Source organism: Gobio gobio (genome assembly GCF_949357685.1).
Source record: "Gobio gobio genome assembly, chromosome: 14".
Classification (NCBI taxonomy): domain Eukaryota; kingdom Metazoa; phylum Chordata; class Actinopteri; order Cypriniformes; family Gobionidae; genus Gobio; species Gobio gobio.
In genome coordinates this window covers 18,634,987-18,658,200 of record NC_137107.1, presented here as the reverse complement: position 1 = coordinate 18,658,200, position 23,214 = coordinate 18,634,987, and the positions used below count along the sequence as shown (strand labels likewise).

At 44.4% G+C, this 23,214-nt stretch overlaps 1 protein-coding gene across 1 annotated transcript in view; it reads left to right on the top strand.

Annotated features, from left to right (window-relative positions):
• trpc5b (transient receptor potential cation channel, subfamily C, member 5b) overlaps nt 1-22,351 on the top strand; it is a gene marked incomplete at its 5' end in the record, with an annotated part of 54,773 nt that extends 32,422 nt beyond the window's left edge. The window contains 4 exons of the mRNA XM_079834003.1: nt 105-314; nt 18,176-18,217; nt 19,579-19,668; nt 21,191-22,351. Coding sequence (XP_079690129.1) covers nt 105-314; nt 18,176-18,217; nt 19,579-19,668; nt 21,191-22,027 — 1,179 coding nt within the window. The 3' untranslated portion in view covers nt 22,028-22,351. The remainder of the gene's footprint in view (nt 1-104; nt 315-18,175; nt 18,218-19,578; nt 19,669-21,190) is intronic.
• Nucleotides 22,352-23,214: the final 863 nt, after the last annotated feature.

The window sequence follows — 23,214 nt, the reverse complement described above, 5'->3', positions numbered from 1 at the left end:
ACGCACATTATCCAATCACAACAAAAGCCAGTCTGGGACACTATCCCAATTGGCACTTTCTGCACTGTCCTCTATCCAACTGGCTGTCTGTTGTTCTGCTGTAGGATCATGCGGACATTGAGTGGAAGTTTGCTCGTACCAAGCTGTGGATGAGCTACTTTGATGAGGGAGGGACTTTACCGCCACCCTTCAACATCATACCTAGTCCAAAGTCTGTGTGGTACCTGTGTGTGTGGCTGCACTGCCGTCTGTGTGGACACGGAGAGCCAAGGCATGAGGACGAGTGTAAACATGGAAACCTCAGAGAGTTCACGGTAATGCATTTCATTCTGCATGCAGCGTGGGTGGTACATTATAGCTTTCACTCAGTAAATGTGACACAGCCCTTGACTAAAGCAAACAAAAACAGCATAATTGCCATTATAAACAGTGTTTTTTGAAGAATCACTAGAATTAACGCTGACGACAAGCATTGCTATCATTACTGCTCATGTTTTGTTAACTCCTAACCCTGAATATTACATTTTGTTTGTGCTGTGGACATGAATTATACCCAAGATCAATTAAGAAAAGTTCTGTTATAATTCATTTTCTAAACAACCAGATTATTTTAGCCTGGTGGAAGGTGAAAGAAGGGACTGCCCAGCTAGAAATTGTTTTAGTAGCATTTTCAGTGACATGTGCTGCGTCCCAATTCGCCTACTTATACTACGACCTAAAGGTATGTACTTTTTTTGTGAAGAAAAAATACTATACTATACTTAACCTTCGGACTCGCACATCCGTCATGTTTGTAGTTTTTTAACACTTTTTATCCGTGTTTGTAGTTCTAATTGAATCCTCGTCCATCTCGCAATGGGTTGTGGGCAATATCAGCCATTACAGTGTGCATCGATCTGCACTTCGAATTCTGACTGGAAATTGTAGACCATCCGGGTCTCTTTGGAATACTCATTTCAACATACTACGATTTAGGACATACTTATTCTATTTTCGAATACTATTTAGGACAGATAGTATGCAAACTGGGACACACCTATGGTGACATGCTTCATTCTGCAGTGCAGAATGGATGAGTTTTGTATGATGCACCCAGAATGCACTGCAGCATAAAGCACTGTTGTTGAGATTCTTGTTGTATAAGGGAGTCGCTCTGCTAAGGGGTTTCGTGTGTGGTTTCGGTAACTAACAGGGACGGAGATATGAGCTGTGTGTCATCTGAAGTTTCTAGATCCAGTCACTATTCTCCACCGGAGCAGCTCCCGTCAGTTTTGTGTTCTATGGGCGACTCAAAGGCCATGTCATGTGCGAGAGGCTGCAAAGGACGTGTGACGCGAGTGCAACGGTTAAAGGGTCCGGCTAGTGTATTTACATTTAAGCTACATTTAAGTCAGTTAAAGGTCCTGTTCTTCGTGATCCCATTTTTCAAACTTTAGTTAGTGTGTAATGTTGCTGTTAGAGCATAAATAATACCTGTAAAATTATAAAGCTCAAAGTTCAATACCAAGCGAGATATTTTATTTGACAGAAGTTCCCTTTCAAAGCCTACAGTGAACGGCCGGTTTGGACTACATCCATGTACATCCTGCTTTAATTACGTCAGTACAACAGTTTGTTGACTAACCTCCGCCTACAAGAATACGCGAAAAGGGGGCGTGGTCTTGTTGCTCCCTCGTGGAGAAGAGGAAGTGTTGCGTTCGGTTCGGTTCGGTTCGGTTGCGTTTGTCGCCATGTCGTTCAGACGCTGTTATTTTCATCCCGGAGTCAAATCACCTTTGTTTGGCCTTCAGGGGCTGTAGTTTGAGCGCGTTCATCTCCCCGTTATGGTAAGAGGCGTGACCTTTCCGGGCAACGTGCACTAAGCTGCTGTCGAATCACAACACGGGAACCGCTGGCACAATCAGAACTCGTTACGTATTTCTGAAGGAGGGACTTCATAGAACGAGGAAATTCTCAGGCCGTTTTGAGGACAGTGAAAACAGCAGTATACAGATAAGTAAATTGTGTGAAAAATACTGTGTTTTTTTACACATGAAACATGAACACATGTTATATTGCACACTGTAAACACAATCAAAGCTTCAAAAAAACACGAAAAACAGGACCTTTAAGGAAGATGAACTCGTGGACTCTTGTCGTGTCAAAAGTAATACGACTTTTCAGTTTAATGGACGTCGTCATCTTTGATATTACTTTGGTCACTGTCACTATGGTTATTGGTAACAGAATACGGGCTTGACTCCCGTTGCACGTTCATACAGACAGTATTCAAGATACTACTGTAAGTTGCTGTGTGAACGGGACATTTCGAGACTCACACCTGTAAGGAAATGCGGTTGTCAATCCCAAAAATTGACAGTGTGAACGTAGCCTAGTTGTCCAGTCCGGTTCTGTTGATACAGCGCGTGTTTTCCGAGAATGTGGTTGTGAGTCCTGAAAATGTATGGGTGGGAGTTCGGTTATAGAATGCGGTTGTCACTCCCGTAAATAACCGAACTGTGTGTGAACATAACTGTATTAAAGGGATAGTTCACCCAAAAATGAAAATTCTGTCATCATTTACTCACCCTCAAGTTGTTCCAAACCTGTATGTGTTTCTTTGTTCTGCTGAACACAAAAAAATATATTTTGAAGAATGTTTGTAACAAATCAGATAGAGCAACCATTGACTACCATAGTATTTTTCCCCTACTATGGTAGTCCATGGTTTCTCTATCTGCTTAGTTACAAACATTCTTCAAAATATCTTCTTTTGTGTTCAGCAGAACAAAGAAACTCATACAGGTTTGGAACAACTTGAGGGAGAGTAAATGACAACAGAATTTTCATTTTTGGGTGAACTATCCCTTTAAGGACTCAAATACAGCACTGACAACCGTATTCTGCTGCTTGTGTAAACATGGCCATATATTAGACACAAGAGTGCAAAATGTTTAGTGTACGATGTGTTTTCAAAAGCCTATCTGATTAAAACAATCTCATGCTGTAGAATCTCATGGCTACAATAATCAAAAAAATTTAATTAATAACACATCACCCATAAGATCAGTGAATCAGGCCACTAGATGATAATTATGTCACCATCAATAGCTAGCCAAACCACCTACTACTACAGTTACAGCAGCCAGATAAAAAATGGTTAAAAAGCCAAGAGTCAAGAGCCAAAGCAAACACTGATCGCCATAATAGTGTTCAAACGAAACATTTTCAATAGAACATCAACATCGAAACCTCTGTTGATTCTCAATAAGAACCTCTGTAGATGTATGACAGAAATAAACTGCTTAGTAATAAGTGAAGCTGGTAATGCTGGAGTTATCCACATCCAGTGCCCCCTGGGAAACTTCCCGCTAAAAACTTTATAAGAAGTTTAGGGGATAATGTTCTAACATTTTTAGAATATATTTACAGAATTTTATCCTACCTTTTTGGAAAATGTTCTGGAAACAATGCCACTAAAAACATTACTAGAACAAAAAACAAAACAAAAACAAAAAGCTAGCTGGGTGAACCATATCTAGAAACCGTGCAACCACTCACAACACCGTTGCAACCACCCTGGAGATTTAAGCAAGTACAGATCTACTTGAATAGTGAAAAAGGACCAAAATCTACATAACTGTTTCTAAAAATTACCTGGCTATTACAATCAGGAATATAGTCTGACAATAACAGTTTTATCATACAAAGTAGCCTACTTCTTTTGTGAAAATCAGTCAAATTACTATTTTTCATGTAGGCCTACATGCTCATTCTAGACTAGAGTATACAAACAGTAAATTTAGCTAATTTAAAGGAATAGTTCACCCCAAATATTCTGTCATCATTTACTCACCCTCAAATTGTTCTGAACCTGTGTGAATTTCTTTGTTCTGCTGAACACAAAAGAAGATATTTTGAAGAATGTCGGTGACCAAACAGTTGATGGGTCCTATTGACTTTCAGTATTTTTTCCCCACTATGGAAATCAATGGGGTCCATTAACTGTTTAGTTCCCCAATATTCTTCAAAATATTTTCTTTTGTGTTCAGCAAAACAAAGAAATTCATACAGGTTTGGAACAACCTGAGGGTGAGTAAATGACAACAGAATTTTCATTTTGGGGTGAACTTGGCCACAAAACAAAAAGGTTAATTGTCCATTCTCAATTAGCTATCCTATCACGTGACGTAACAATTCCTTTTTAAATGACTGGATTTTGCCTTCAAAATTTCACTAAACAACAGTAAATGTGAGCACTCTTTAAGGTGAGACTTCCTTTCCTACAGCCACTATATTAAGCGTTGTGATGCTTGTGTCAAAAATACAATTGACTAAATGTAACTACAGCTACCTTTATAGAGAGTTATGATTTCTTCTATTCAAGTTAAGTCAAGTCAGCTTTATTTATATAGTTATATTTATACAATACAGATTGTTTTAAAGCAGCTTTACAGTGATTAACAGGAAAATAAAGATTCAATGAAAAATAATGAAAATTCAACTCTGCTATGTAAAGTACATCAATTATAAAATGAATTCAATTAATCTATAAAGCAGTTCTGCAAAAAACAGTGATGTCAAAGTCCAGCTCATTTAGGTTCTCATCCAATAGTGTCAGTGCAAGTCAATAAAATTGTTGAAAATGAAGTGTCCCCAACTAAGCAAAGCCAGAGGTGGCAAGGAACCCAAACTCCATCAGGTGACAGAAATGGAGAGAGAAAAATCACACCGTGTTTGTTTATTGGCCAGAGGAGAACTGGTCCCCCGCCGAACACGGTGTGATTATGAGTCAGGCTCAAGTCAGAAGCCAGATTGTGGATCGGTAGCTTTCAAAAATGTCAACCGTCTGCTTGAAAATATTCATATATGTATGAGTGGATTGCCTCTGCCCTTAAGGTACGGTAAAATTAGGTAAAATCCAATTTTCAATTGCATGGATTCCTATTAAAATGGCAGGATTTCGCCCACAAAAATGACCCAAACAACGGTAAATGTGACTGCAGTGCAGTCACAGTGTGCAGGCACTGGTTTTACACAAGTTAGCATCACTCACATGTATTCAAGGTTTTCACCAGATTTGATATTGCATAATTTCAAAGTGTGACCTTTCAGAATGGCTGGAATCATATATACGGTAAACAGTATATATATATACATGAATACAACATGAAGGCTGAAAATAAGCCTTCATAAATCCTAAATTACCCTTGAAATGGTTTCAAGGATGTCCTGCCATTAAATGTAAATGTTTGGTTTTAAACTGCTAGGGCTTGCCTATTTGACGTCCTGCCTCAAGTTGCCCTAGGCCGACGTTGGTTGCTAGGCAACTTCGCTTACCAATTCCCCTGACATCTTTCGACCAGTTGAACTTCTCTCCTCTGTGAGGTGGACTCTACTGTGTCTGCAAACTCACTCACGCACGTTCTCCCACACACAGCACATGGAGCGCATCGTTTTGGGTTTAAGAATCATTTTGTAAGGCTGCTATCATTTATTTTCTCATTTTTAGCTGGCATTTCAGTGAAGAATAGCCTATGTGTGTGAAATGCTTTCAGGAGGTTTCAGGGAATAGTTTTTGTGTGAAAAATTCCACCATTTACTCACCCTCATGTCATTCCAAACATGTATTACTTTCTTTCTTCTGGGGAATAAAATAGGAGAAAATTCGAAAAATGTGCGACCTTATGTAGAACCACCCCTTTTTAGGCCTGTGTTCGTTGTGTTCAGTCTTCTGGTTTGTATTTCCACAGCATAAGCGCAAAATGTACATATATATGAATGAACCGCTCGTTTTAAAATCTTCTCGGTCTACTGACATTTGTTATGATATAAGTAAATAAGTAAATCCACTTCACCAGCTAATTACTCTTCAACGGTAGAAATATACATAGCTAACATAAATATAGAAGTTGAAAGACAAAATTTAAAGATGGCTGCGTGCTTGAACTCTGGTGCTAAGTCTATAGAGTTACAAAGAATGTCCCTAGAGGTGTCATTTTTTTTTGCCCTTTTGTTTTAGACTTTGAATAAAGATGCATGGACCACTTTTCTGATAGCTATTTGATACTTTTGCATCTTTTTGGATGCTTCAAAGCTCTAGTCCATGTGAACGTGAACAAATAACAACAATTTAAATTTTTAGGAACTAACATGTTTGTTACTTGTAGCAAAATAATTAACTGGAATAAAATATAATATTTCACTAGCCATTGTACGGAGCCCTGCACACGACGTGCAAGGGAAAAAAAGTAAATTGTGCCACGATTTACTAATTCGTTCCCTCGATTTATAAATCATGTGCACAATTTACTATTTCGTTCCCTCGATTTGCTAAACCGCCCACACGATTTACTAATTCGTTCCCTCGTTCCTCGTTAATTTGTGCGCACAATCTATAAATCGAGGGAATGAATTAGTAAATCGTGCGCATGATTTAGCCTACTATTTTTTCCTGCATGTCATGTGCGGGGCTCCGTACCATTGCAACATTTCTCAGCTCAGTTTAATTTGTCTTGAAGTACTAAAATAACTACAGTAAAACGAAATAAACTAAAACTAATAAATAAAAACGATGGTCTGGTTTCACAGACAGGGCTTAGATTAAGCCAGGATTAGGCCTTAGTTTAATTAAAGGGTTAGTTCACCCAAAAAATGAAAATTCTGTCATTAATTACTTACCCTCATGTCGTTCCACACCCGTCAGACCTCCATTCATCTTCGGAACAGAAATTAAGATATTTTAGTTTAAATCTGATGGCTCTGAAAGGCCTCCATTGGCTCAATGGCACCGTTCACTCTCAAGACCCTTTAAAGGTACTAAAGACGTCGTTACAAAGTCCATCTCACTACAGTGGTTCTAAAATAACTTTATGAATCGGCGACAATAGTTTTTGTGCGCAAAAAAACCCTAAATAACGACTTACATAGTGATGACGATTTCAAAACAAAGCATCATGAAGCTTCGAAGCGTTATGAATCACTGAGCCGAATGATGATTCGGATCGCGTGTCAAACCGCCAAACTGCTGAAATTTGGCGATCCAAACCGCTGAATCGACTCAATGATTCATAACGCTTCGAAGCTTCATGATGCTTTGTTTTGAAATCGTCATCACTATGTAAGTCGTTATTTAGGGTTTTTTTGCGCACAAAAACGTCTCGGTTACTTATGTAACCCTCGTTCCCTGATGGAGGGAACGGAGACGTACGTCGGAACTGACCGACGAATTGGGATGTTTTCAGAGACCGACCTACTTCGAGTAATTAAAAACGAGCCAATAAACATTGGCATGCGATCACGCATTCCACGCACCGCCCCGCGTTGCGGGTATAAATAAGGAAGTGGAAGTGCCGCATACCGTTTTCAACTGAGGAGCCTAGATAAGTGGCTCAGGCCTTCAGCTGAAGCACAGCACCTGGCGACGGGACGTACGTCTCCGTTCCCTCCTTCAGGGAACGAGGGTTACATACGTAACCGAGACGTTCCCTTTCAGTCGGTCACGTTCAACGTACGTCGGAACTGACCGACGAATTGGGATCCCTACCAACACGCCAGGAGGCTGGCCCTTCCAGCGTCCTGCCTGAGCTCGCTGGACCACTCCTATGTTAGAGTGGGAGTCAGGGCTCCGGGCAGGGAAGGACAGTCACTGCTGATCCTGCAAGACCCACTCAGCGTGACTATTGGATAACGCTGGGAAAGCGTGCCCGTCTCGGGAGATGGTACGCTGCGGACCACATCCTTCAATGGAAGGAGAGGTGGAATACACATAAGGACTAACCTAACAGGGTAGTGCAACAAATGGCAGTCTCTGGAGTGGACCCAACCTGGTTCCAGGGGGGGAAGAACACAGCCAGAGACGACAGAGGAAGCTCTGTCGAGGGAAAGACATGGGGCTAGCCGAGTAGGGTAGCTGGAACCGTGGAAAATACACATATGGGGTAGCCTTGAGGGGACCGCAACATATGGAACCCAGCCTACACACACGTTCCACAAGCATACGGGTGCAGGCCTGGCATCAGATGGCCGCCACGTCTGACACCGAAGGGGTGACGGAGGAACTCACAGGGTTAGCCGAATTTTGGGGAACACGACTGGAGCAAATAGACGCACGTATCCGGCCCAGAGGGCGGGAGTGGCGTATGCAAGCCGATACTTAGAACGGGCACTTAGCGCTGCTGGCCACTGGGGGCGAGAATGCGGGAAGATACCGGCTCTACACGGAGGCTATAAAATCTAGCGAACGTGTTAGGTGTCGCCCAGCCCGCAGCTCTACATATATCTGTCAGCGAGGCGCCTGGAGCCAACGCCCAGGAAGAAGCAACACTCCTTGTTGAGTGTGCTCGCAACCCGAACTGGCAAGGTACGTCTTGGGACTGGTAAGCCAAGACAATGGCATCCACTATCCAGTGGGCCAACCTCTGCTTGGAGACAGCCTTTCCCTAATGCTGGCCTCCGTAACAGATGAAGAGCTGCTTTGAGGATCTGAAGCTCTGAGTCCGGTCAACGTAAGTGCGAAGAGCGCGGACGGGACATAACAAAGCTAGGGCTGGGTCTGCCTCCTCCGAAGGCAGCGCTTGTAGGTTCACCACCTGATCCCGAAAGGGAGTGGTAGGAACCTTGGGCACGTATCCAGGCCGGGGTCTCAGGACAACGTGAGAGTTGGCCGGCCCGAATTCTAGGCACGATTCGTCGACCGAGAGTGCATGCAGGTCCCCTACCCTCTTGATTGAAGCCAATGCAATCAGGAGAACTGTCTTCATGGACAGGATTTTTAGCTCAACAGACTGCAAAGGCTCAAATGGGGGACCCTGAAGTGCTCTGAGCACCAGGGCTAAGTCCCAAGAGGGTATCGAGGTAGAATGAGGAGGATTTAGTCTCCTCGCACCTCTGAGGAACCTGACGATTAAGTCGTGCTTACCTAAGGATTTACCATCTACTGCATCGTGATACGCCGCTATTGCTGCGACGTACACTTTGAGGGTGGAGGGAGACAGCCTTCGATCCAACCCATCCTGCAGGAAGGAAAGCACAACGTTAATCGAACACTTTCGGGGGTCTTCCCGGCGGGAAGAGCACCACTCGACGAACAGGTTCCACTTCAGAGAGTAGAGGCGCCTCGTAGAGGTGCCTGCTTGTGGTAGGCCACCTAGAACCTCCGCGTCCCGTCCAGGGACCAGACATGGAGATTCCAGAGGTCTGGACGCGGGTGCCATAGAGTGCCCAGCCCCTGAGAAAGCAGGTCCTTCCTCAGGGGGATCGGCCAGGGAGGGGCTGTCGCGAGGAGTGTGAGTTCTGGGAACCAGGTCCGGTTGGGCCAGTAGGGCGCAACTAACAAGACCTGCTCCTCGTCCTCCCTGACCTTGCACAGTGTCTGTGCGAGAAGGCTCACTGGGGGGAACGCATACTTGCGTAGGTCCCGGGGCCAGCTGTGCGCCAGTGCATCTATGCCTAAGGTACCTCCGGTCAGGGAGTAGTACCACTGGCAATGGGTCGAGTCCGGAGAAGCGAACAGGTCTACCTGTGCAACTCCGAAGTGGTCCCATATCAGCTGGACGCTCCGGGGGTGGAGTCGCCATTCGCCCGGAGGTGTCGACTGGCGAGAGAGCTCGTCGGCTGTCTGGTTCAGCGCACCTGGGATGTGAATGGCACGAAGTGACCTCACAAACTTCTGACTCCACAGGAGGAGATGGCGGGCGAGCCGGAGCATGCAACGGGAGCGTAGACCACCCTGACGGTTGATGTACGCAACGGCCGCAGTGCTGTCCGAACGGACCAGTACGTGCTTGCCCCGAAGCGGTTTCTTGAACCGGGCCAGGGCAAGACGTACCGCCAGTAACTCTAGGCAATTGATATGCCAACGCAGTTGGGGCCCCGTCCACAGACCCGAAACTGTGTGCCCGTTGTACGTGGCCCCCCAGCCCGTGGATGAGGCATCCGTGAAGACCACAGCATGCCTCGACACCTGTTCTAGGGACACTCCGGCCCGGAGAAACGAGGGGTCTGACCACGGACTGAAGGTTTGGCGACAGTAAGGAGTAACTAGGACCCGGTACTGACCGCTCTGCCACGCCCATCTCGGGACTCGGTCGTGCAACCAGCGTTGAAGCGGTCTCATATGAAGCAATCCGAGCGGCGTTACCGCGGCTGCAGATGCCATATTCCCCAGGAGCCTCTGAAATAATTTCAGTGGGACCGCTGTCCTGCCTTTGAACGTATTCAAGCAGTTCAACACTGACCGGACGTGCTCTGGAGTGAGGCGCGCTGTCCGGCTGACCGAATCCAGCTCCATACCGAGATAAGAGATCCTCTGCGCGGGGCAGAGTTTGCTCTTCTCTCGGTTGACCCGAAGTCCCAACAGGCTGAGGTGACTGAGCACCATGTCCCTGTGTTCGCACAACTGCTCCCGAGACTGGGCGAGTATGAGCCAGTCGTCAAGATAGTTGAGTAAGCGAACGCCGCGTTCTCTGAGCGGAACAATGGCTGCCTCGACAACCTTCGTGAAGACGCGAGGCGACAGGGACAGCCCGAAGGGCAAGACTTTGTACTGATATGCCCTCCCCTCGAACGCAAAGTGCAGGAACGGTCTGTGTCGAGGAAGGATAGAGACATGAAAGTACGCGTCCTTCAGGTCGATCGCTGCGAACCAATCTTGGGGACGGATGCATTGGAAAATGCGTTTCTGCGTTAACATTTTGAACGGAAGCTTGTGCAGGACCCGATTCAGAATGCGCAGGTCCAAGATTGGTCTTAACCCACCCCCTTTCTTGGGTACAATGAAGTAGGGGCTGTAGAACCCCGACCTCATATCGGCAGGAGGAACCGGCTCGACCGCGCCCTTCGCCAGCAGGACATCGATCTCGGACCGCAAGACATGGGCATCGCTGCTCCGCACGGAGGTGAAGAGGATGCCCCTGTACTTGGGAGACCGGCGTGCGAATTGAATTGCATAGCCGAGTCTGATGGTACGGATGAGCCAGCGAGACGGCCTGGGGAGACCTAGCCAGGCCCCCAGAGACCGAACAAGCGGGATCAACGGCACCACAGACGTACCCGGGGTGAGGCAGCGAGGTGGAGTATTCAGACCCGACTCGGGAGGCCCGGAGGCGGCCCGGAGTGTTGTCTGAATACTCCAGGTGGGGCAGAGAGTGGGTGAGAAGGCCCGGGGGCGTCCTCGGTGCCCACTCTGCTGCCCCCTGGCGAGGGGTGAGAGGGAAGGAAAGGAGTGGCAAGGCCCAGGGGCGTCGCGCACTGCCAACCTGCCCTCTCGGAGCTCAGGGAGGGAGGAAACTGCTCTTTTATTGAGAATGTGGGTACCGCTGGACCCCGGAGGCAGGATGTTGTGTGTACTAGTGTGGACATTCCCCCCCCGGTCCTCCTCCGGGGGGGGGGGGGGGTGCGGACACCATCTCCCCTGGAGCAGCTCCTCTTCTCCCTGGGCTCCCCGTGTCAGGGCCGCTTGCCCTTGCGCTTGCCTGCCAACTTAGCAGGCCCCGACACGGGTTGGGCGGCACCCTTACGGCCGGCACCCTGCTTCGCCGATGGTGAAGGCTGCTGCTTGGGTTTAGCAGGGGCGGAGGCGGCTGCAGGGGGACGCCCTCAGCGACGAGCAGGCGGAGGTGCAGCCGGCGACTGGGTGGAGGCAGCAGCAGGTCGCCGGGGCAGGATGTTCTTGATGGCCTCCGTCTGCTTCTGTGCCACCGAGAACTGCTGGGCGAAGCTCTCGATGGCATCGCTGAAGAGGCCGGCCTGACAGACAGGGGCGTTGAGGAACCGCACTTTGTCGGTTTCACGCATATCTTCCAGGTTCAGCCATAGGTGGCGTTCCTGGACCACCAGAGTGGACATCGCCCGACCCAGGGTGCATGCGGCAAATTTCCTCGCACGGAGGGCGAGGTCCGTTGCGGTACGCAGTTCCTGCATAACCCCTGGGTCGGAACTACCCTCGTGCAATTCCTTGAGCGCTTTGGCCTGGTAGACCTGCAGGAGCGCCATGGCATGCAGAGAAGACGCGGCTTCTCCACAGGCTGTGTAGGTCTTGCCCGTTAGGCTGGACGAGAACCTACACGCCCGGGAGGGGAGACGCGGATGGCCCCGCCAGTCGGAGCCGGTCTTAGGACACAGTTGCATCGCAACCGACCGCTCCACTGGAGGGACCTCCACGTAACCCTTAGCCGCGCCTCCATCGAGGGTAGTGAGGACGGAGGAACTCGCTGATCGTGAACGAGCGCTGTAGGGACTTCGTGAGCTCCTGATGCACTTCCGGAAAGAAAGGCACTGGGGCGGGGTGCTGAGAACCAGCACGGGCCGTCCCGAGATACCAATCGTCCAGCCGCGAGGGTTCGGGACACGGTGGAGGGTTCCACTCGAGCCCGACACTCGCGGCGGCCTGGGAAAGCATAGCCGTGAGCTCTGGATCAGACTCGGGCAACGGTGCCACACCCGAAGGGGGCAACGCAGCCGAATCCTCATCTCCAGAGTCCATTAGCTCGTCTCCCGATGCAGCTATCGATAACATGTCCTCAGCAGGAGCCCCGAAAGAAACGGGCGGCCCCCCATGGGAAGGACCACCGCGATCTTCCGGGAACTGCGCCGGCGCAGCGGAGTGGGGAGGGGCCCGAGCAGCCTGTTGACTGGGCGGGGGTGCCCTGACCGTCACCCTCAGATCTCCACCAAAGGCATCAGCCAAAGTAGCAGCCCTCTGCTTTGCAGCGGGAGGACCACTAGATCGGGGGATGCGCAATGGGACTCTACCCCTTTTGAGGTATTGGAGCCTAGACCGTAGCACTGCGATGGTCATGTTCGCGCAGTGCGAACATGACTCATCCACGAAAGCCGTCTCTGCGTGCTGAACGCCCAAACACGAGAGACAGCGATCGTGTCCGTCAACTGGGGACAGAAACCGACGGCATCCAGAAACACACGGTTTGAATGACATCTTGAAAAAGACGCAGGGTCAAACCGTGTTGCTCTTTTAGTGAGAGAAGAGAAAGAAAACCGCTCCGTCAGTGCTGAGGCACACAGGGGAAATGGCCGCAGCTCACAGCAGTTCAAAGGTGCAAGCCTGCTGTGAGCACTCAAGGAAAAAATGCCCAGCGAGCTGTGGAAACAGCTGTTTGTCTTCTCCGGAGCTCGCGACCACCGCTGCAAGGCATCGTCACAACGACACTGGAACCGGAACAGGTAAGACCTTTTCTTCTCGCTCGTTTAGAAAACTCTTCGTAGGAACACCAGGAAATGCTGAAATGCTCGGCTCCGAAGTTGAAAGCGGTATGCGGCACTTCCACTTCCTTATTTATACCCGCAACGCGGGGCGGTGCGTGGAATGCGTGATCGCATGCCAATGTTTATTGGCTCGTTTTTAATTACTCGAAGTAGGTCGGTCTCTGAAAACAGATCCCAATTCGTCGGTCAGTTCCAACGTACGTCGAACGTGACCGACTGAAAGGGAACTATTGTCGCCGATTCATAAAGTTATTTTTGAACCACTGTAGTGAGATGGACTTTGTAACGACGTCTTTAGTACCTTTTAAGGGTCTTGAGAGTGAACGGTGCCATTGAGCCAATGGAGGACTTTCAGAGCCATCAGATTTCAACTAAAATATCTTAATTTCTGCTCCGAAGATGAACGGAGGTCTGACGGGTGTCGAACGACATGAGGGTAAGTAATTAATGACAGAATTTTCATTTTTGGGTGAACTAACCCTTTAAGGCATTTAAGTAGCTTTTATAAACGTGCCTTGGGGAAGGAAAAAAAACAATACTGGTGTGAATCTCGAGACAAAACACAGACATATTTTATTTTAAGCATTCAGTTAAAACAGCTCAAACATGCATTTTAGTCTGAGACTAGATTTAAAAATCCCCTATGGTGAAAATCGAGTTTTCAATGCTGTTTATGCGTCTTTGTGGTGTTTTTAATATGCCTTAACCCTTAATCACCCCTTGGGGTCCAGCTGTCCCCACTGGACTTTTCCTTTATTTTTAAAAAGTGTTCCCTTCATCTCAGGGGTATAAGACTCTGTGACTTTTCCTAAATAATCTATCTAAACATGCACAACAAAATCTGGGCTTGATTTGGTTGTTCTAAAGGTGTGTAAACATTTTTTTACCATTTAATGTCCTCTGGGTCAGATTGACCCCACATTGAAAATGAAAAAAAAAAAAAAAAAAAAAAAATCCACTTTTTTTTGTCACAAAAATAAAACAAAATCCAATATAAATCAGGAAATTTCTACATTTAAATCAAGGTCTGGTCCTAGTGCATAAACACAAAGTGGAACGAACTTTCTATCTCATTCACACACACGCACATGCATGCACAAACACACACACATGTGTGTGACTGCAACAGAGCGCATTTGTATAGAAATTGTCAAATAAAATCAACAAAACTGGCATAAATCAGAAAAATTGCCATACATAAATGAAGGACTAAAACTAGAGCACAAATGCAACATGTAACAAGCATGTTCACTCACACACACAAACACACACAGGTGTCTGGGGCATTTTTTTGATTTTGGTAATGAATGGAAAAATGTAAAAAAAAATATATATAATTATTTTTTTTTTTTGGTCAATTTTTTTTTAAATAAATCCAGTATAAATCAGAAAATTCCTACATTTAAATCAAGGTCTGGTCCTAGAGCATAAACACAAAGTGGAACAAACTTTCGATCTCTCTCTCTCTCACACACACACACACACACACACACACACACACACACACACACACACACACACACACACACACACACACACACACACACACACACACACACACACACACACACACACACACACACACACACACACACACACACACACACACACACACACAAACACAAATGTGTGTGACTGCAACAGAGAGCATTTTTATATAAATGGGCAAATACAATCAACAATTCAACTACAATCAACTAATACTAGAGCACAAATGCAACATGCATGTTCACACACACACACACACACACACACACACACACACACACACACACACACACACACACACACACACACACACACACACACACACACACACACACAATCAATGAAGTGAAAATGAAGTCCATATGGACCTCTGCTGGATATATGTGGTCATTGCACTTTCTTTCTTTAACTATAATTCCTAAGGTTTTTCCACAAACCTGCAGATGGCAGTATTCTGTCCCTAACACATAAAGCAATGTCCAAAAACAATTTAGATTTAATTAAGATCATTTAAGTGATTTTGTCATAAAAAAAATAATTTTTAATGAGACAATTTATGGCATAGTTAAGTAATTGTTAAGTAAATAGGTAAAAAACTACCAAATATCCACAAAAACACAGCATAAATGTAAAGTTGAGAAGTAAATAAAACAAATTATATATAGTTTTCCATGTAAAAAAAAAATATTTCTAATGCAATCACTGTAAATGTTTGGGGTCTATCTGACCCCAAGGATCACTAACGGAAACCCTACTTGAGGGTTGATTAAAGGTTAAGACAAACCATGTGCAAATTCATAAGTCAACACCATTGCTGAGTATTTTCTCTTTAAAACTGCAGTGAACCGAAGACGGTCTCAAAAACAAGGTTTGAAATCGCTGGTGTTTCTGAAGTCACAAACTACATTGTAACCAATCACGTCAACGTATGGGCGGGCTTCAGCATATCATTAACTCTTCTCTGAAGCAGGGGAGTCTCAAGAGAAACCAGGTTATCCCTGTAAATTTTTCTGTTGATATGAAAAATCGGGTACTTAGAGAAATATAGCGGGTGAATTATGTATATGATGTATATTACGATGTTCAGGCCTGTGCACACCGGGACGATTTTTGTGTGCGCTTATCGCCAGACGTGGCGCGTCTTTGTGTTCACACCCAATCGATTTTGACTGCCAATTTGCAGAGTGAACATGCAAATTCAGTAGATGGCGCTCCCGGTACACAAGGTGGTGCTGCGCCACTTACGTTTATGACACTCGCTTGTCACGCAGAAGAAGACGAGATACAGTATTTACGTGCTTGCCAAAACCATTCACACACTTTTTGCTAACTGGCAAGCAGCATTAGCAGCTCATCTTCTTCTTTGTCTACTTACTTCCTCTTCGCCGTATCAATGTGTGCTCTGCAAGACCGTTTTGTGCTTGAGCGCCTCCAAGTCGTGTTTTACTGTCACTTCAGCAGCTTCAGGCACACAAACAAAAATGCAGATCTCATTGGTCAATGGTCGGCCAGTTTTTAATGCGGCGTGTAAAAAATTACACTTTTACGCATGCCGTTTTGTGCACACTCACATTGGTGCCCTTTGTTTAGTCACGAGGCGTTAAACGTAGGCGATAAACGTGCGTGAAAATCATCCCGGTGTTAACAGGCCTTTTTGATTAACTATATGTAGTGAAGTTTTAGTAACTAATTTCGGGAGGAGCACGTCCAGATAATTAAACCTATCTAAACAATGGAGCACGCCAGATAATGTAACCTAATCAAACCCAAGTGGAGCACCCTCAGATAATTAAACCTAATTAAACACATGTGGAGCATATCAAGCCAATCGATTTAATCAACGATAAGAGGTGTGTGTATATATACAGCATATTTACCTTCTTTCGTTGACCGTTTTTATTTTTAGCATCCCTCCACCACCCCATCTCCTCACTTTGATTTAATAAACTCATTAGACGTCAACACAATCCATAATAAAATACAGTCTAGTTCTAGACTATCTTCATCATGGGGGGGATACTCTGGGTTCGGGCCAAATTCCGAGCCCGGAGCCCTCCCCCGGACAGCACGCCAAATACGCATAATCTTTACTCCATTTAATTTGATGTACGTGTGAAGTCGTGAATTTCTCCACTGACGTTCTAAGATATTCAAAGCGTTTCTAAGGATGCTGATTTTTAGAAGGCAGACTGAAGGCCTGTACACACCGGGACGAATATCGCGCGCGCTTATCGCCAGCGTTTTTCGTGCCGTTTTTCGGCGCGTCTTGAGTGTTCACACCCAAGCGATTTTCACTGGCGCTGCGCCGAGTGAACGTGCACATTCAGTCGATGTGCTCCCGGTACACAAGGTGGTGCTGCGGCACTTTAAGCCTCTGTCACTCGCTTGTCACACAGAAGGAGAAGAGAGACAGTATTTACGTGCTTGCCAAAACCATAGACATATTATGTATATGGACAAAACCATTCACACACTTTTTGCTAACTGACAAGCAGCATTAGCAGTTCATCTTCTTCTTTGTCTACTTACTACTTCTTCGTCGTATCAATGTGTGCTCGGCAAGACCGTTTTGTGCTTGAGCGCCACCAAGTCGTGTTTTACTGTCACTTCAGCAGCTCCAGGCACGTGAACAAAAGCGCCAATCTCATTGGTCGGACAGTTTTTAACGCGCCGCGTCAAAATAAAAAAACGAACCCGAGGCGTTTTTTTAAAAATGACGCTTTTACGCCTGGCGTTTTGCGCGTCGGTGTGAACACTCACATTGGCGCCCATTGTTTAGTCCCGAGGCGTTAAACGTCGGCGATAAACGCGTGCGAAAATCGTCCCGGTGTGAACAGGCCTTGAGATGGCGAACGGGAACATGGTTTGTGTAACATTAGCAACACATTATTAGATGTTTGATAACGTAGTCAAGCAAAAGGCTAATCATATTAATTGCCATTGTGTGTCTGATGTTGTAAAGAGTGATACCATTGCGCAACGTTTACTATAGTAACTTGAGTAAAGTTGAGTGAGTGGATCTCTGAGCTGGTTTGAGTAAGTGGAGGCTGGGCTAATTTGCATATTCATGAGTTTGCATGTACTAAATGAAGCAAGGGTTACATTCAAGCTATTTTAAGGCATGAATATTTGTTTTTTTGTTTTTTGTTTTTTTACATGAAAAATATTTAAATATGTCATTTTGGTGATAAAAGATGAGTTTTAAGGGATAAAGTTATTGACTACAGGGGGACTTTTAGCCTTGTCTGTGAAACCGGGCATAAATATATTTAAAACTGATGAAAATGAGAAAAAAACGACTTTTTAAAATCAAAATGACTAAAACTTTCAAATCAAAGTGAAATAAAAATTAAAATCTAATTCAAAATATTAATACAAACTAAAATAGTATATATCAAATCATATTTTATGATTGTTCAGTTCACAAGTACTGTATAATGCCACACATGTAGTTGAAATCTGATATTTGTCCTATCTGTTTCAGGAAAGGCATGCCGATAACCTCATTCAGAACCAGCACTACCAGGTAATGGCATTTGGCTGTACCCATCACATCTTGGCATCCATGTCACAAATCCGTTTCCCAGCATGCTGTTAGATTCAAACCTTGCTGTTAATATGTTAACAAATGCCAACAGTTTATTTAAATGAGAGAAAAAATGTTAGCCTATGGGCATCATGCATATTAATGACTTATTAGAGCTTTGCAAGCCATTTAATTGGCATGCTTTTTTATAAAGTTCTAGGTGCTTACAAAGAAACAACTCATGAGATTATTTAAAAAAAAATAATGCATGATCATGCTGAAAATATATATCTTGATAGTAAGTAGAAATAATGGTCATTATAATTTATGAATATTTAGTACATGCTCTAATTGCATAACATCCTGTCCTGCTTCTTATATTATAACGATTGGATCCCTGCTGTTTGCTAATGTATTAATACATAGCCAGACAGACTCCAGCAACCTCTGGTGCAGATCTCGACACTACAATGAACATCCCTTATGAAAGAACACAGCTGTCACTAACAAGTCATATTGAGTTTGTGAAAAGTGTGTCAAAAATGGATAAAAGTTTCAGAAAAAAAGAACCATACAAATTTTTTGACGTTGATGTGCCACTATGAATTCACAAGACTTGGAATGTGAAAGTCTATATGGAGTCGTATGGACTACTTTTGTGATAGTCTTATTGGATTTTTATTTTTTATGCAATTTTTTTTAGCTTGACAGCTGTCGTTATATATCATTTTATTCAAATCTTTTATTTTCTATAGAAAAATGTAAACATACAGCATACAACAGCATGAGGATGAATAAATAATAATAATAGAGCTGTCTTTTTTGGGTGAACTGTTCTTTAAGCAGTGTATTTTGTGAGTGTAAGGTGGTATATAATTGCTACAGACAAATGTTACTCCCAACAATGAAGAGCTGCAGTAGCGCATAATAGCTGTTATTTTGTTGTTGTGTGTAAGCTTGTTTTGAGATCCACCGCTGGCCCATTCTTTATTGGATATGCAAATTAATGCTAATGAATGCACGTTCAGATTTTCACCTCAAGCTAGCACGCATGTCATGAATATGCCCAAAACTGATTTTCACCCCCTATTAAACTGGAATCGCAAAATATGCACATGCCAATCATCACATTCAAAGCCCATCACCCAGTGCAGCCACAGATCAGAGTGGTAATGTTGAGCACATACACACATTCATTACTGAACTGTTTTTTCTTGATTCATCCTGCCCGTATTGTTTTCATATTGCGGAAAGTCCTTGTAAATCATTTTTGAAGAGGAAAACATGGTTATTTGTATATCAGAAGGTAATATGTCAATAGAAATGTGTGTGGTATTCATCTTGTTTGTGGCTGCTTTCAGGGGGTGATCAGAAACTTGGTAAAGCGATACGTTGCAGCCATGATCCGCAGCGCCAAAACAGACGAAGGGCTGACAGAGGAGAACTTCAAGGTGTGAGGATTTTTTTGGTCATCTTTTTCCCTTTATAGGCCATGGTGATCTCATTTGTTTTTGTAAAGTGTACATTTTTGTACATTTGGATAGACACTGAAACATACAACATCAACATGGGCTACTGGCAGCATCATAAAAGTAAACCCTTTTATGCATGGGCAATAATAATGAGATCACTTTACCAGGTTACTAATAAAGTAGCCATATTATACAAAATGCATGTTATTTTTGGTTTAATAATGTCCTGAATAAGATGTTTACATAAAAGATGTTTACTTATAGTCCACAAGACAATAAAATAGCTGAATTTATAAAAACGACCCGGTTCAAAAGTTTATGAACCCTTGATTCTTAATATTGTGTGTCATTACCTGGATGATCCACAGCTGTTTTTTTTTGTTTTTTTTGTGATGGTTGTTCTTGAGTCTCTTGCTTGTCCTGTGCAGTTAAACTGCCCAACGTTCTTCAGAAAAATCCTCCAGGTCCTGCAAATTCTTCAGTTTTCCAGCATATTTTGCATATTTGAACCCTTTCCAACAGTGACTGTTTGATTTTGAGATCCTTATTTTCACACTGAGGACAATTGAGGGACTCAAACATAGCTTTTATAAAAGGTTTAACCATTCACTGATGCTCCAGAAGAAAACAACGCATTAAGAGCAAGGGGGTGAAAACGTATTGAATTTGAAGATTTAAAATTTGTCTTCCGGTAAACATGTAAGTATCTTCTGTTGCTTCCGAAGGGAGTACTAAATGAAAGTACTGTTCAAAAGTTTTCACCCCCTTCTTAATGCATCATGTTTCCTTCTGGAGCATCAGTAAAAAAAAAAATTACGTTGCGTTTGAGTTTCTTAATTGTCCTCGGTGTGAAAACATGGATCTCAAAATCATACAATCAATGCTGGAAAGGGTTAAAATATGTAATAGATGCTGGAATTTGCAGGACCTGGAGGATTTTTCTGAAGAACGTTTGGCAGTTTAAATCAAGACGGGACTCAAGAGGGAAAACCATCACACAAAAAAAAAACTGTACACAATTAAGTTGCACAACTGTAGAATTAAGTTGATGTGCGATCACAATGTATGTTCAAAATGGCTCATCCAAATCTTTGATAATAACCATTTATCTTGATTTGAATGTCACAGTATAATGATTTCCTTTTAGAACCTTTAAGTGTGAAGAGTACCTAACCGGGCATGATATGACAAAACAACGAGAAATAAAAGCTATGTCCAAATTTCCATCCTGAATACGAGAGGACATTTTGTTGCCTGTGATGCCATCATCCATCTCCTCTTGTATATTAAACATCAAACATTTAGGAAGAGATTGATAATGGAAGGTAATAAACTCGTGATATGGCACATCCCTAAACTTCATAAGAAAAACCATAAGAAGGACACTTAAGAATGAGAAGTTATGAGAAGAATGAGAAGTAAATATGAAGATAAATCTCATTCCACTGGAATATTTCCTGTAATTAGCTCTGGTAATTGAATTCTGTTTCTCTGCATTCAGGAACTGAAGCAGGACATCTCCAGTTTCCGCTACGAGGTTCTTGACCTGCTGGGCAACCGTAAACCGCCGCGCCGCACATACTCTTCCAGTAGTGAGGCCACTCAGCAGGACGAAACAGCGGAGCCTGAGGAAGAAGAGGATGAGGAGGCAGATGGGCTCGGAGGACACCGATGTGGGGATGTGGGAGAGTCGAGCAGATACAAAGCATCGACGTCCTTTTCCCAATGTTACAGAAGTAACCGAGAGTCCCATTTCAGCGTATCGGCCCTGTTCAAGTCCATGTCGGGACCGGCCAGAGAAAGACTGCAAAGCAATGGCCTGAGGAAGAACCTATCCCAACCCTCAGAATTTGTGCGGACCGGTAGCCGCATGCTGCACTTTTCACGCTCCAAGAAAAACTCTTTGCAACGTTTGGGAACGCTGATGTCTCGCATGAACGGACACGTCCCGGATCCGCATGCGGAGACCCCAGGAGTTCCGCAGTCCCCGTACAGTGTCTCAGACAGGGTACCGCAAACATCTTGGCACGACCCCCAGACACTGTCGAAGGTAACACAGAGCGAGATGCACCTGCACACGCTGGGATTGGGACCCTCTGAGACTGAACATAACCCAATGCAGGCCACATCTCAACGGGCTAATGGCAGGGACAGTCTCCTCCTCCAGCCGCCCAGCCACTCGCTGCCCCCACTACATTGCGCTTCCAGCTTGACCGTCTCCAGCGCCCAGCTCTTGGCCTCCAGTGATGATCTGTGCCATAGCTGGACGACGGGACCTTGTGACATTTTAGGCTCCTCCAGCTGGGAACAAGAGGAGTCTGTTACGACACAGCTCTAGAGGCAGTAGCGAAGTCAGCCTATTCATATCTTAAAGAGATTGGTTCAAAAAGTTTGACAATAGTGAAGGGCCTGTAACACTCATACTTTAGCATCTTTACGCTTTGCGCACATTGGATCATATTCACTTAACACCAACAAAACAAATTGTGTAAAAAGCTCAATGCGAGTGTCAATGCGACCATTTACGTAATATGTATTTATGTGTTCCAAATTATTAGTTCCACTTGTGTTTATTGATTGAAGTCCATAGTCTTTAAACACTGGGACTTTATATTCAAAGGAGAAGCATGTAATTTCTGCAATAAAAATGAATGACTCATATAATAATAATAATAATAACACTGCTATTGGTCAGATGATAGCCCTGCCCCCAAACTAACAATTTTCAAGGCAAAATCTGCATCTGAAATCACATACCTCCCTACTCTATAGTAGAAAATAACCCGGATGACCTACTACTTCCGGCGAGATTTTGAAGTGCGCATCTGATGAACACTTTACTAACCAGTGAAGCAGTGAAGCGAAAGAGCTGATGCTGGTAGATCACATGACAATGACAACATGATGGATCTAACCACAGATCCTGACTAAGTGCAACATGTTCCTGGATCGCACCGGTTAGTTCTTCTAAGAACTAGCCACCAGGGTGGTTCCCAGAGAACTAAATAGTCCCGTAGGAAAATTTTCCTGGTTGCATTTGTGACGTAAGCTGCGCTTGTTATTATAAAGGCACGGAGAACGCCAGAGCCTGACCACACACAGCTCTCACATTCTACGTTTTCATTAGTTTATGACCTGTTTAACCCTCTGGGGCTCTTCGGTCATTTCTGACCCAAATTTTTTAAATAAAAAATGTTAAAAATCGTAGCTTCATCGGAATGGTCCGAAACTTGGTGACTTTATTGGTACTTGGTATATGAACACCCAAAAAATTTGGGGACAGGATTTGAAAAGTCTAAGTGATCGTAAAAAAAATAGTCACACTCAGGACCTTCGAGTCAAAAATGACCCCAATAGGAAATGAAAGGGAAATTGGCAGAAATATGAAAATACAGTTTTTTTTGTGCATACAATCTACAAATAAGCCAGGTGTGTGTGTGAGTTTTTTTTTTGTCTGTTTTGCACTCTTGATGTTTTAGAGATTCACCCCTTCACTGTTGAGTCCTTTTTCTCTGCATCCTGGCT